Source organism: Acipenser ruthenus, chromosome 4, assembly GCF_902713425.1.
Source record: "Acipenser ruthenus chromosome 4, fAciRut3.2 maternal haplotype, whole genome shotgun sequence".
In the NCBI taxonomy this organism is placed as follows: Eukaryota; Metazoa; Chordata; class Actinopteri; order Acipenseriformes; family Acipenseridae; genus Acipenser; species Acipenser ruthenus.
This window is the reverse complement of record NC_081192.1, coordinates 29652765-29665101: the sequence shown is the minus strand read 5'-3', so window position 1 is coordinate 29665101 and position 12337 is coordinate 29652765. Positions and strand designations below refer to the sequence as shown.

General features: G+C 41.7%; 1 protein-coding gene across 9 annotated transcripts in view; it reads right to left on the bottom strand.

The window, feature by feature from the left end:
* LOC117399506 (triple functional domain protein) overlaps positions 1–12337 on the bottom strand; it is a 213941-nt gene that overhangs the window by 188470 nt on the left and 13134 nt on the right. For 6 of the 9 annotated variants that reach the window (XM_059022276.1, XM_059022277.1, XM_033998736.3 and 3 more), the window contains exon 1: positions 2441–2875. The exons of 1 other annotated variant lie outside the window; for it this stretch is intronic. In XM_059022276.1, the coding sequence (XP_058878259.1) occupies positions 2441–2510 (70 nt within the window). In that variant the 5' untranslated portion in view covers positions 2511–2875. Of the gene's footprint in view, positions 1–2440; positions 2877–12337 lie in introns of those variants that run through there. 2 more of the 9 variants (XM_059022281.1, XM_033998738.3) reach the window with 2 other exon arrangements.

Below are 12337 nucleotides of genomic sequence, written 5' to 3'. Positions count from 1 at the left end.
GTGTCCCCTGTAGTGGCTCGAGATTAACTATGAAGGAGATACTATAAACTTAGAAAGGTGTACCGGTACACACATCGTCAGTTGTGCTCAATGCTGCCTCTTTTTATGTTTGGTAAACAAATGTCAATGCATGACAAAGACTAAATATATGTGGAAAGTGTATTTATTTAAAGGGTATTTCATGTGACAGTGTAACTACGGTTAAACGATAGAAATCAAACAGTATAAATGGATTTCTTATTACACAATATTTACATCCCTAATAATTATAAATGAAATATGTTTATCGTACTAGTGCACAACATTTCATTCTGCTCTTATGTGTATAGTGTTTGGATACTGGCTATCAAACATTTGCATCCCGTATTCTAAAAACCATTGAAACCTTTCAGCTTTGGACTGTTCAATTATCTCAGCCACACTAATGGACATTCATTCAGCACTCGTAATGCAAATTACAAGTGGTGAAGCTCTTGTTACTACAACAGACAAATGCATTTGACCTTACCTGAGCAACTGATAATTACTACCCCCTCCCCCCAACAGGAGTGGTATTTTAAAAACATAAAGAGGAACATTCTCTTTTGCATAGAGTTGAGCTGCCCAAAAATAAATAAATAAATAAGACTGCTTTTTTAATTTATTTTAATTGTATTAACCCCTTAAGTTCCACAAAGAATTGAGCAGTTGTTCAAAAGGTTTCTTCTTAAAATAAACTGGAACCTGACTCAGTGGATGACCAGCTCCAACCTGGCCGTACATTTAAACCCCATTTTGTGCACTTCATTGCAAAAATAAGAAAGTTAGCATCACTTTATTTTTGCGACATACATATCCCTTGTACCTTAAAGAATAAAAAAAAAAAAACATGCTATCAGATTTTGAAAACATCTGTCTTTCATCCTGACATATATAAAGTAGTTTTAGTCCTGCAATGGTGCACACTGCCCAGGTTTTCATCCAGCTTCTTAATGTCCTCTGTGAAACAGAAGGTTTAGGAGAGGCTTGTCAGGGGAGGGTAGGTGCTTCATCAGCGACCACCACCACTAGCAGCACAACAGAAATTATATTTGGCAGTTGTACTACTCATTTATTTACGGTAGCCTACTACTCATATTCTTCTCCTGATGTTGTGGCGCTGATATAGATGGGATTGGAGGGAGGGGTCCTTTCAACACTACAGTATGTTCCTATATATATATATATATATATATATATATATATATATATATATATATATATATATATATATAAGATATGCCGTTTTTAAAATGTGTTAGACAGGTATTCCAGTCTCCCTGTATTGTACTGAACCATAGGACCTGCGTTTTGCAACTGTAATACAGCGCTCTGTAACATGACGCTTGCCAAATAAAACTAGTACAGTATAACCATTTGTATGAACTCTCGCAGATCATACTGGGTGTACAGCTCGTAATTTGACAATACTAGTGTGCAATATTTAGCTCCAGACAGCTTGTTCATTAAATGACCTATACTTCTAATTCTAAATCGTCTTGCAATTGAATGACTGCGCAATAAGCATTAAATAGTATTAACAACAAAAGACAACTGCAGCTTTTATAATATAACACACCATCTTCTTTTAAAAATAAATGTTTGCGCATTTACATGGAGTTATTCAAAAATATATACACATAAATGTCTAAAGACTCTTATCCCATTGATAATATTAATTGTAAAAATGGCATACAATAATATTACTTCAAATATACGGTATATATATATATATATATATAGCTCGTCATGTTTCTCATGTATCTATTGATCCAACCCACTGTGCCTACCTAGACAGTAATCTTAACATCAACTAATCTGAATTATAAACTAACGCTACAAATTAATCACTGACATGAAGTGTTTTTTGTTGGCATTATTATATAATTATGATTCCATTGCATTAAAATGTATCTACAAATAACAATTGCATCGTGTGTGATGCAATGAGCTACACCTCTGAACGTCCAATTCAAATATCATATTCCAAAGCATTTCACAAATACAATATATCCTGTATGCTTAAATACAGAACTTGCAATCAAACACCAGATCCAAATAATTGTATGAAATAATGTATGCCTACACGTATGTTTTCTCGTCTTGCACGTACATTGTAATGTACAATCATATCACAGTGCAATACTGTACCTTATTGTACTCCACTACAACACAAAAAAAGCATTTTTTCAACAAGAGATACATAACACTAAAAAGGTGCCAATCTTCGGGACATAAAATGCTATTTGTGGTCTGGTAGTTACCAAATAAACGTGAATTCCTTGTGTACACGATTAACCTCCCCCACCCCACAGAAGCACAGCTGTATGTCGGTGCAGCGCTGCTCGGGAACAATGTCCCTGCACATTACCACACTGGCAGCAGCAGAAACTGCGCTCGCCTCTTGTTTTTTCTTGCTTACCAGATTTAAAAAACGCCGCTATGTCGGCCGCGTCCTTTGCAGTCTCCTCTGCTCCTTCTCCAGAGCTCATGGCTGGAAAGCGAGTTGCAATTCCCCAAAAGCACTTTTTCAAAATGTATTAAGTGTTCGAGTTAAATGTGTGTCTTCTTTAGCTGTAAGGCGCATCCAGGGACACACGGACAGAGTCACACCTCAATGCTAACAGCACCAGCAGTCCTCCATCTTGGATAATACAAATCAGCAGCGCCGGCCGGCGGCTCTCCCCGAGTGGAACCGAGAGGAAAGTCAACGAGGAAAGTGGGAGGGATCGGGGGTCTCCGGGAACCTCCGGAAACAGAAAAGTTATGGGTGCAGACAAGGTTGCTGTTGCTGGTGGCAATGTAGCTGCTGCGCAGAATGAGGAGGCTTGTCTCCTTACACCACTGAGCAGAAAACGCCTTTACATTAAGCATAGGTGTATAGAAATGTTGCTGTATGCAACAAAACAGTGGTTTATATGGCAACCACAAACCTCTAAATGTCAAACCGATATTCTAACCCTAAATCGTCAGATGCTCAGGAAGTAGTTACTGCATATATTTATGTAACTAAGTATTTAGTGTCACACTAAAATTAAATAGTTATTTTAAATAATTCCAGCTATCTAGTAGATTTAAATTAAACATACTTTTCTTGAGACAATGTATTGTAATTCATTTCGCACACAAAACTCAGTATTTTACCTGTACTTTACCATACCTGGGAAAATCACAGCTCAGTTAAAGGCTCAATTGTTCTGATTTATTCCATTCATTTATAATTTTAAAATGCGTCTATCTAATTCTGATTGTCAGAAGATGCTTACTTATGATCACTGATTGGTACCGATAAACTGCATAGATTGAAAATAATGGAACAGGTAGTAAATTTCATTATGCAATGAACAGGTTTCGAACAGGTTCCGTTCCGTTTTAAGAGATACCTGTCAGATGTTAAAGGGGGAATCTGGAAATACAACTATTCTGAGAAACTTAAAGGGTTTGCCTGTCTGGATTACTATTTACCATAATAACTACTTCAAAAGGAAATTCCTGTTTGTGCAACCAGGGCCGCGTCTAAACACAGAAAAGCTGATTATCTGTGAAAACGTGGGGAAGTTTATGGGCGATGCAGTGGGCCTCATTTATTGCACACAGTCAAAAAGATAGGATACCAGTATTTAACACATTTCATCACCTTTAGACTTCTCACCTCATAATATAAAATGTAAGAGTCTTGTTTAATCATAGAAAGTGTCTGAAAAAAATATTTCCTAGTATTATTATTATTATTATTATTTATTTCTTAGCAGACGCCCTTATCCAGGGCGACTTACAATCGCAAGCAAATACAAATACATTCAAGTGTTACAATATAAGTCATACAATAAGAACAAGAAATACAATAATTCAATAATAAGTGTGACAAATCACAATTCAATAATACAGCAGATAATAGTGAAAGTTACATCAGGATATGATTAAATAGTGATAGTTACATCAGGATATGATTAAGTACAAAATACTACAGATTAAACACTTGGCAGATTACAATATTCTGAGGTACAGGATTAAATGCAGTAAAATAGGGGGCAGATAAGAGCAAAATAAAGCATATTTAAATGAAGGGTGATAGTGTCCCAGGATACAACAGAGGAGTTCTACAGGTGCTGTTTGAAGAGGTGAGTCTTAAGGAGGCGCCGGAATGTGGTCAGGGACTGGGCAGTCCTGACATCTGTAGGAAGGTCGTTCCACCACTGCGGAGCAAGGGTGGAGAAGGAGCGGGCTCGGCAGGCAGGGGAGCGTAGCGGAGGTAGAGCCAGTCTTCTAGTGCAGGCGGAGCGGAGAGGTCGAGTGGGGGTGTAGGGAGAGATGAGGGTCTGGAGGTAGCTGGGTGCAGTCTGATCAAGGCACCTGTAGGCTAGTACAAGAGTCTTGAACTGGATGCGAGCGGTGATCGGGAGCCAGTGGAGCGAGCGGAGTAGTGGAGTAGCGTGGGCGAAGCGAGGTAGAGAGAACACCAGGCGAGCAGCAGAGTTCTGGATGAGCTGGAGCGGACGGGTGGCGGACGCAGGGAGGCCAGCCAGGAGGGAGTTGCAGTAGTCTAGGCGGGAGAGTACCAGGGCCTGGACCAGGAGCTGGGTAGCATAGTTGGTGAGGAAGGGTCGGATTCTTCGGATGTTGCTCAGGAAGAATCTGCAAGTGCGTGCCAGAGTGGAGATGTGCTGGGAATAAGAGAGGCAGGGGTCCAGGGTGACTCCAAGGTTCTTAGCTGAGGAAGAGGGAGAGAGTGTGGTAGATTCCAGAGGAACAGAGATAGAGAGATCAGAGGAGGGGGAGGAGGAGGGAAAGAAAAGGAGGTCAGATTTAGAGAGGTTGAGTTTGAGGTGATGCGAGTGCATCCAGGAGGAAATAGCAGACAGACAGGTAGAGATACGGGAGGAGATGGTGGAGTCAGAGGTGGGGAAGGAGAGGAAAATCTGAGCATCATCAGCATAGAAATGGTATGAGAAACCATAGGATGCGATGAGGGGGCCCAGGGAGCGGGTGTAGAGAGAGAACAGGAGAGGACCCAAGACTGACCCTTGGGGGACTCCAGTTAAGAGAGGGTGAGGTGTGGAGGTTGCTCCACGCCAGGTTACCTGGTAAGTGCGGTTGGAGAGGTAGGAGGAGAACCAGGCCAGAGCAGTGCCAGAGATCCCCAGGTCAGCAAGAGATGATAGTAGAATAGAGTGATCAACAGTGTCAAAGGCAGCAGAGAGGTCGAGGAGAATTAGGACAGAGGAGAGAGAGGCAGCTCGGGCACATTTAAGTGAGTTGGTGACAGACAGGAGGGCGGTTTCAGTAGAGTGAGCAGAACGGAAGCCAGATTGGAGAGGGTCAAGCAGAGAGTGGTTGGACAGGAAAGCAGAGAGCTGGCGGTGTACAGTCCGCTCAAGGGTTTTGGAGAGGAAGGGTAGGAGGGAGACAGGACGGTAGCTCTGGAGGGAGGTGGGGTCGAGGGTAGGTTTTTTGAGGAGGGGAGTGATAGAGGCTTTTTTGAAGGCAGAGGGGAAGATGCCAGAAAGTAGAGAGGTGTTGAGGAGGGAGGAGATGAAGGGGAGTAGAGCAGGAGCAGCAGCTTGAAAGAGGTGAGTGGGGAGGGGGTCCAAGGCACACGTGGTGGGTTTGTGACCCTGGAGCAGGGAGGAGAGGTCAGAGTCTGAGAGGGGCAAGAAGGTGGAGAAGGAGGGCGAGTTAGTAGGGGATGTAGTGGGTGTAGGGGTTGGAGCAGGAGGGGGTGCGGGGGAGGGAGAGGTGTTAAAGAGTTTGCGGATATCTGAGATTTTAGAAGAGAAGAAGGAGGCAAAGTCGTCAGGGGAGATAGAGGAGGGAGGAGGAGGGGGGGGAGGGTTTAGGAGGGAGGAGAAGGTAGAGAATAGTTTACGTGGGTTGTTAGTGGAGGCTTGGATTACAGATTGGAAATAAGCACATTTAGCAGAGGAGAGAGTAGAGGAAAAGGAGGATAGAAGAGTGCGGTAAAGTTCTAGAGCAGCAGGGAGTTTGGTTCTCTTCCATTTCTTTTCAGCAGATCGCAGTGTGATTCTTGCCGAGCGGAGCACAGAGGAGAGCCAGGGATGGGGAGGGGAGGGGCGAGCAGGTCGGGAGGTGAGGGGACAGAGGGAGTCGAGCGAGGAGAAGAGGGTGGAGGTAGCAGAGTCTACGGAGAGTTGTGAAAAGGAGTCGATAGGAGGGAGGTGAGAGAGAGCAGTGGAGGCAAGTACAGAGGGGGAGAGAGAGCGGAGGTTACGGCGAGAGGTGACAGTGGGGGTAGGAGGAGCAGGGAGAGGGGGGAGAGACAGAGAAAAAGAGATGAAATAGTGATCAGAGAGGTCCAGGGGGGTGACAGAGAGGTTGGAGGGGCAGCAGGCCCTGGAGAAGGTGAGGTCCAGTTGACGGCCAGCTTTGTGGGTAGGAGGGGACGGAGAGAGACAGAAGTCGAAGGAGTGAAGGAGAGGGAGGAATCCAGCAGAGTGGCTGGGGTTGGAGAGATGGATGTTGAAGTCACCCAACAGGACAGTCGGGGTAGACAGAGAGGGGAGGGAGGAGAGTAGATAGTCGAGTTCATCCAGAAAGTGAGTGAGAGGCCCAGGGGGGCGGTACAGAACAATGAGCAGGAGTTGACAGGGAGAGGTTAGTTGGACTGCATGAAATTCAAAGGTAGTGACAGAGAGGGAGGTGAGATCGGAGGGGACAGAAAAGAGTAAGGAGGGAGAGAGGAGAAGACCCGTCCCACCTCCCCGTCCGGTGAGACGCGGGGTATGGGACAGGACGTAGAGAGAGGACAGGGCAGCAGGAGTAACAGTGTTATCAGGGGACAGCCAGGTTTCAGTGAGAGCAAGGAAATCGAGCGAGAGGTGGGAGGCAAAGGCAGAGATGAAATCAGCTTTGTTAGCAGAAGAGTGACAGTTCCAGAGTGCACCAGAGAGTGTGCGGGAGGGGGGGAGAGGCAGAGAAATGAGGTTAGAGGGGTTGGAGGAGCAACAGCGGAGGGAGGGCAGAGGACGAGGACGGGAGGACAGAACAGGGATGTGAGAGACAGTCATAGCAGGACAAGCAAGACAAAAGGCACAGTAGGAGCAGTGGGGTGGAGGATACAGACCTGACTAGTAGATGGCTTCTTCCAGAGCGCTGGTAGGTTCGGATCTAGTCGAACAGCGACTCAGCGCAGGCCTCCCCTCGCTGGACTCCCACAGCTAGACTCCCGGCTCTTTTGTTGAGGCGCTTCTGTTGGCTGGCGCTTCGTGCTGGCGCTAAAATAAGCTGCTTGAATAAATGTTGTTACCCCTGCTTGGCAAAAGAACCAACTAAACTGTGTGGAAACCAATCAAATAGCAAAATCAACTGCTAATCAATTTAGCCACTCACCTGGTACTAATCACACACAAACTCAGCCAATTCAAACACCACCTTACAATGTCACCAAATGTAGTAGTTACAATTACAAAAAGCAGGAACTTATCTATCTGCCTCTCTCCCTGGTTCCCTGTAGACTGAACTAATTACCAGATGCCCACTCTTAAATAACTCCCTTCACTTAGCAAGGGAACTAGCTGCTAACTGCTCTGGAGACAATAGTTTCACACACTTTGATGGGATCACACAACTGCAGGAGCTGTGTGGAGACCAATTCAAATGCAAACTGCTCTAATCAAGTTAACCCACCCTGATTCAAATTTACAAATTACAAATTAAGTACTCAAAATAAGCACACTGCCTGGGATAAAATCACACACTCCTCCCCAATTAGAAACACCAGATAATGATACTATATAGTTAATGGAAAAATTACTAGGAGCAGGATCAAATACCTATCTTGCTTCAGATGCTGGTTACCTGGTTACCTGGTTCCCTGTAGACTCCCACAGCTAGACTCCCGGCTCTTTTGTTGAGGCGCTTCTGTTGGCTGGCGCTTCGTGCTGGCGCTAAAATAAGCTGCTTGAATAAATGTTGTTACCCCTGCTTAGTATCTATTAATCCTAGCAGAAACTGCAATAGGAAAAAATATATACAGAACAAATACCATGTCATATTACATCGTAAAAAAATCATTTGGGGAAAAAAAATAGATTCTATGAACTAATCTTTTAATAAATAGAAATATTGAGATATGTAATGTTTTCATACAGGAAGGGCCTGGTTTGCAGATTGGAGACTGGAGGATAACATAGAGATAGAAGAAAATGCAGTTTCTTAGGCCGAAAAGGGACTAGATTTGCAGCAATAATCCGCAATAAAATAGATTTTTTGTGAATTGAGAATCTTGGAATTTTATTGCTACTGTGTAATGTAATGTAATAATAAGATCATTTATTCACAAAAAAGTTTTTAAAAGTAAAAAAATTCCACTCTGAATATCACCATGAGTCTCTGCATTCACTTTCAATATGATATTTAAATCTAACATTCCCAAAGTGGAATTAAAAACCCTAGATCTTCCCCGTAGCTTGGAAGTTGGAAGTTATTCACAATATTTCATACTGTCCCAGTTTAAGGGCTTAAAAATATGGTCACCTTAGGTACGTTTAATGCACAGTAGTTAGAATTCCTCGGATAAACTTACAGCAATCTCAATTTGTCATGTAGACCTCATATGTGCAGTTATTATGCAAACGTGTATTGTCATTTTTAAATAATTGTATCTGTGCATGTAGGTTGTCAGTTATTGTTTCACTTCCAAGGCCAGTTCACCTCACTAGAGGAAGCAAAGAAAGTGCTAAAGGGGTGGAGACAATTTGACTCTGTACTGTAACTCACAGTAGGAAAGGCTAAGATACAGTATGCAAATAAAAGTACCAGATTTCTTGACATTAAAATACACCTGGTAAAAGCACAGCCGAGTGGTGTACAGGATGAGTCATGCAGCGCAGGTTTGAGTCCTGGCTGTGCAGGGTCACTGGTCTTCGCTGGGGATTCAGAAATGAGTGTTGCATTGGCTCTGGTGCTCCTGTGGGTTAAGGAGACAAAACCAGCAGGGAATGTTTCTCCTTATAGCACTACAGCAAACCCTGCTGGCCAGGAATTGCTGGGGTGAGGAGAAAAAAAAATTGGACATTCCAAATTGGGGAGAAAATTAGGGGTAAAATAATTGGGCACACTAATTATTATTATTTTTTTTTTAAAGGAGCAACATTTCAAACTTGAATTTTCAAGAGAGCACTACACACAGAAATGAACAGATACATTCACTGATGTGACACACAGATCACAAGAATCACGGAAATCAAAATGCATTTAGGTTTGGTCTCTGGAGATCAATTGTTCATACAGTTGTCCATGTGAATGTCTCAGTATCAAGTATGGGCTCTTCTGGCGTTGATGCAATCTCTACACCGATGGGACATGCTTCTAATCAGGCGGTATCGCTGCAGGTGACATCATGGAGGATTTTGTCCCTTTCTTCAGTCAGTGCATCACCAAGCTCTCTGATGTCACGTGGAGGGCTATAACACTAATGAACAATATATCATAGAAGGTTCCTTCCATGATGGAATGGTGGAAATTCTGTTGGAAACCATGTGAGTTTATAGTTAACTGTTTCTGCTGGAAATACATTTTCCCTTAATGTCCTCATCATGTTCTACAGAACTCCACTGGTGAGCATGATGGTCAGTCCTGGTGCAAAATCCCTTCATTCTCCAGATTCTGGTTCACTACACTTGGGCTCACCCATATTTAGCAGCACTGCAAATTTGATGCAAATGTAGGGGTCTATTTTAATTATCTAAAGAGGGGCATATCTAAATTGTGCAGCTCAAAAATGTAATTCCACTGTATTATTTTATTTTATGAAGTATATTTAAATAGTGGGTCAATAAATCAGCTCCGGGGGAAAACACCAGCAGAATTCAGTTAAAATAGACCCCTAGTGTTTTGGTCAAGAGTATGTAATCGATGACTTTTGTCCTGTTCACTTTACTGTACAATTGCAATAACTTTCCATCAACCCAGCCCCCCCCCCCCCCCCCCCCAAAAAAAAAAATCACATTCTTTAATGTATCCAAATATAAATTACCTACTTGTCAATTTTAAGCTTGTCTTTATATCTGTATCAAAAGTTCGCCAGTTTACCTTTTTTAAGATTCCACAATATTTAGGGAACCAGGTGCAATTGTTTTTAATAACATTGTACAGGATATGGTGCAGTGTTACAATGCATTTTTATACTTTATCTGAAACCAATTCATAAATATTGATGTCTGTGTTCACTGTCTCTCCCTTTGATACTGGCATGCTCTACCTGGGTCAGGACCCGATGTCATGCGGGTCGGGTACGCGATTTCACACTGCTTTTGATAAGTCTGACCTGGGTGACAGACGCAAATACACAATGCGCCTATCAATGCCCCAGAAGGAGCTTGTTATGGACGCTTCCATCCAAGCTTCTCTGGATTGAACCGTCAGCCCAAATGGTGATTAGAGCAAATGTTTCTTCATTATATCAAATGTTTCTTCCCCCTGCTGCAATCTGGCTCATGGTATGTCTCAAGCAACAAAAATATGGCTAACCAGAAAAAACAGAAAGTGAAACCTTGACGCAGGTGTGGCTGTTTGTTATTTCATCGGCTCACGAACGGCCGTCATGCATTTTGTCTCGCTCAACCCGGGTCAAAGCGTGTCGACCCACATCCAGAAACTAGCCAAGCAGACAAAACTGGATACTTGCAACATGTCACTGTTTTTTTTGTTACTTTTAGCAATAAGACTAGACAAAGACAGAATTACCAGCACTTACAGACAGTGGGATTATATTGTCAAATAAGTTATGAACAATGTGTTTTCTACATTTTCTTTATAAATTTTATTTTATGATCTATCTTACTAGTTCAGTTTTTTTCTTAGTAATTTTGTGTGCAATATGAAAATTGTTCAGGCTCTGTATTGCATGCTGCTTGAGTGCAGACAGACTGTCGGAAGAGCATTTGCTAAACTGCTAGTGATTTGACAAATTACTTCTCGAGAAAAGGGACACTGATAACAAAGAACCAATCACTTACAAAGGTAAGAACATCTTAGCACAGTGTATTGTAGAGGCTGGAAGATGAAGGAAAGCTAAAGCTAGCATGCTGCTGCCATCTATAGGAAAAACACAACTCAATCTTGGTATTTTTTCTGTTTGAATTAGTAATATCACAGGAATTTAAAAAGAGGATTATACATTCATGGCAACTGACTTCCATTTAGCTATTGCCTAAAGGCAAATAACTTTCATATGTAAAATTAATCTTACTTACCTAAGACACTAGTCATTTAAGAGCAAATGTGAGCCACTTGAGTCATCTGCCTCAAAAATTCATGAATTACAATACGGACAAAGTGCACGTTTGCACTCCGTAGAAAGTCCTACATAGGAGATATAAAGTCCTGCATAGGAGATATAAAGTCCTGCATAGGAGATATAAAGTCTTACATAGGAGATATAAAGTCCTGCATAGGAGATATAAAGTCCTGCATAGGAGATATAAAGTCTTACATAGGAGATATAAAGTCTTACATAGGAGATATAAAGTCTTACATAGGAGATATAAAGTCCTGCATAGGAGATATAAAGTCCTGCATAGGAGATATAAAGTCTTACATAGGAGATATAAAGTCCTGCATAGGAGATATAAAGTCCTGCATAGGAGATATAAAGTCTTACATAGGAGATATAAAGTCCTGCATAGGAGATATAAAGTCCTGCATAGGAGATATAAAGTCTTACATAGGAGATATAAAGTCCTGCATAGGAGATATAAAGTCTTACATAGGAGATATAAAGTCTTACATAGGAGATATAAAGTCCTGCATAGGAGATATAAAGTCTTACATAGGAGATATAAAGTCCTGCATAGGAGATATAAAGTCCTGCATAGGAGATATAAAGTCTTACATAGGAGATATAAAGTCCTGCATAGGAGATATAAAGTCTTACATAGGAGATATAAAGTCTTACATAGGAGATATAAAGTCTTACGTAGAAGCTACTATTTATTTTTATTTTTATTTTTTGCACCAACTTTAAGTTTATAGTTATTTTCAATAGTATGATCAAGGAATCACATTTTACAATAACACTTAACCTGTGTGGGACAATATGGTTACTCACATTCAATTGCTAGAGAGTTTTTGAAGGGAAAATTCAGTAATTTATATTTAAAAAAACTGAAAAAATGCAGTTTTTCAATCAGATCATCAACCTATGTGCATGGTTTACGGATAAGGTATTTAAACAAAAAAAAAACTGGGATACACCAACAATGGTACATAGTATCACAATACAAGTATCAATGTGTTTTGTTCTCTTGGGTTACAGGGTTACAAATTTGCTCATTACTTTACAACACCCTGGTGTATTTTT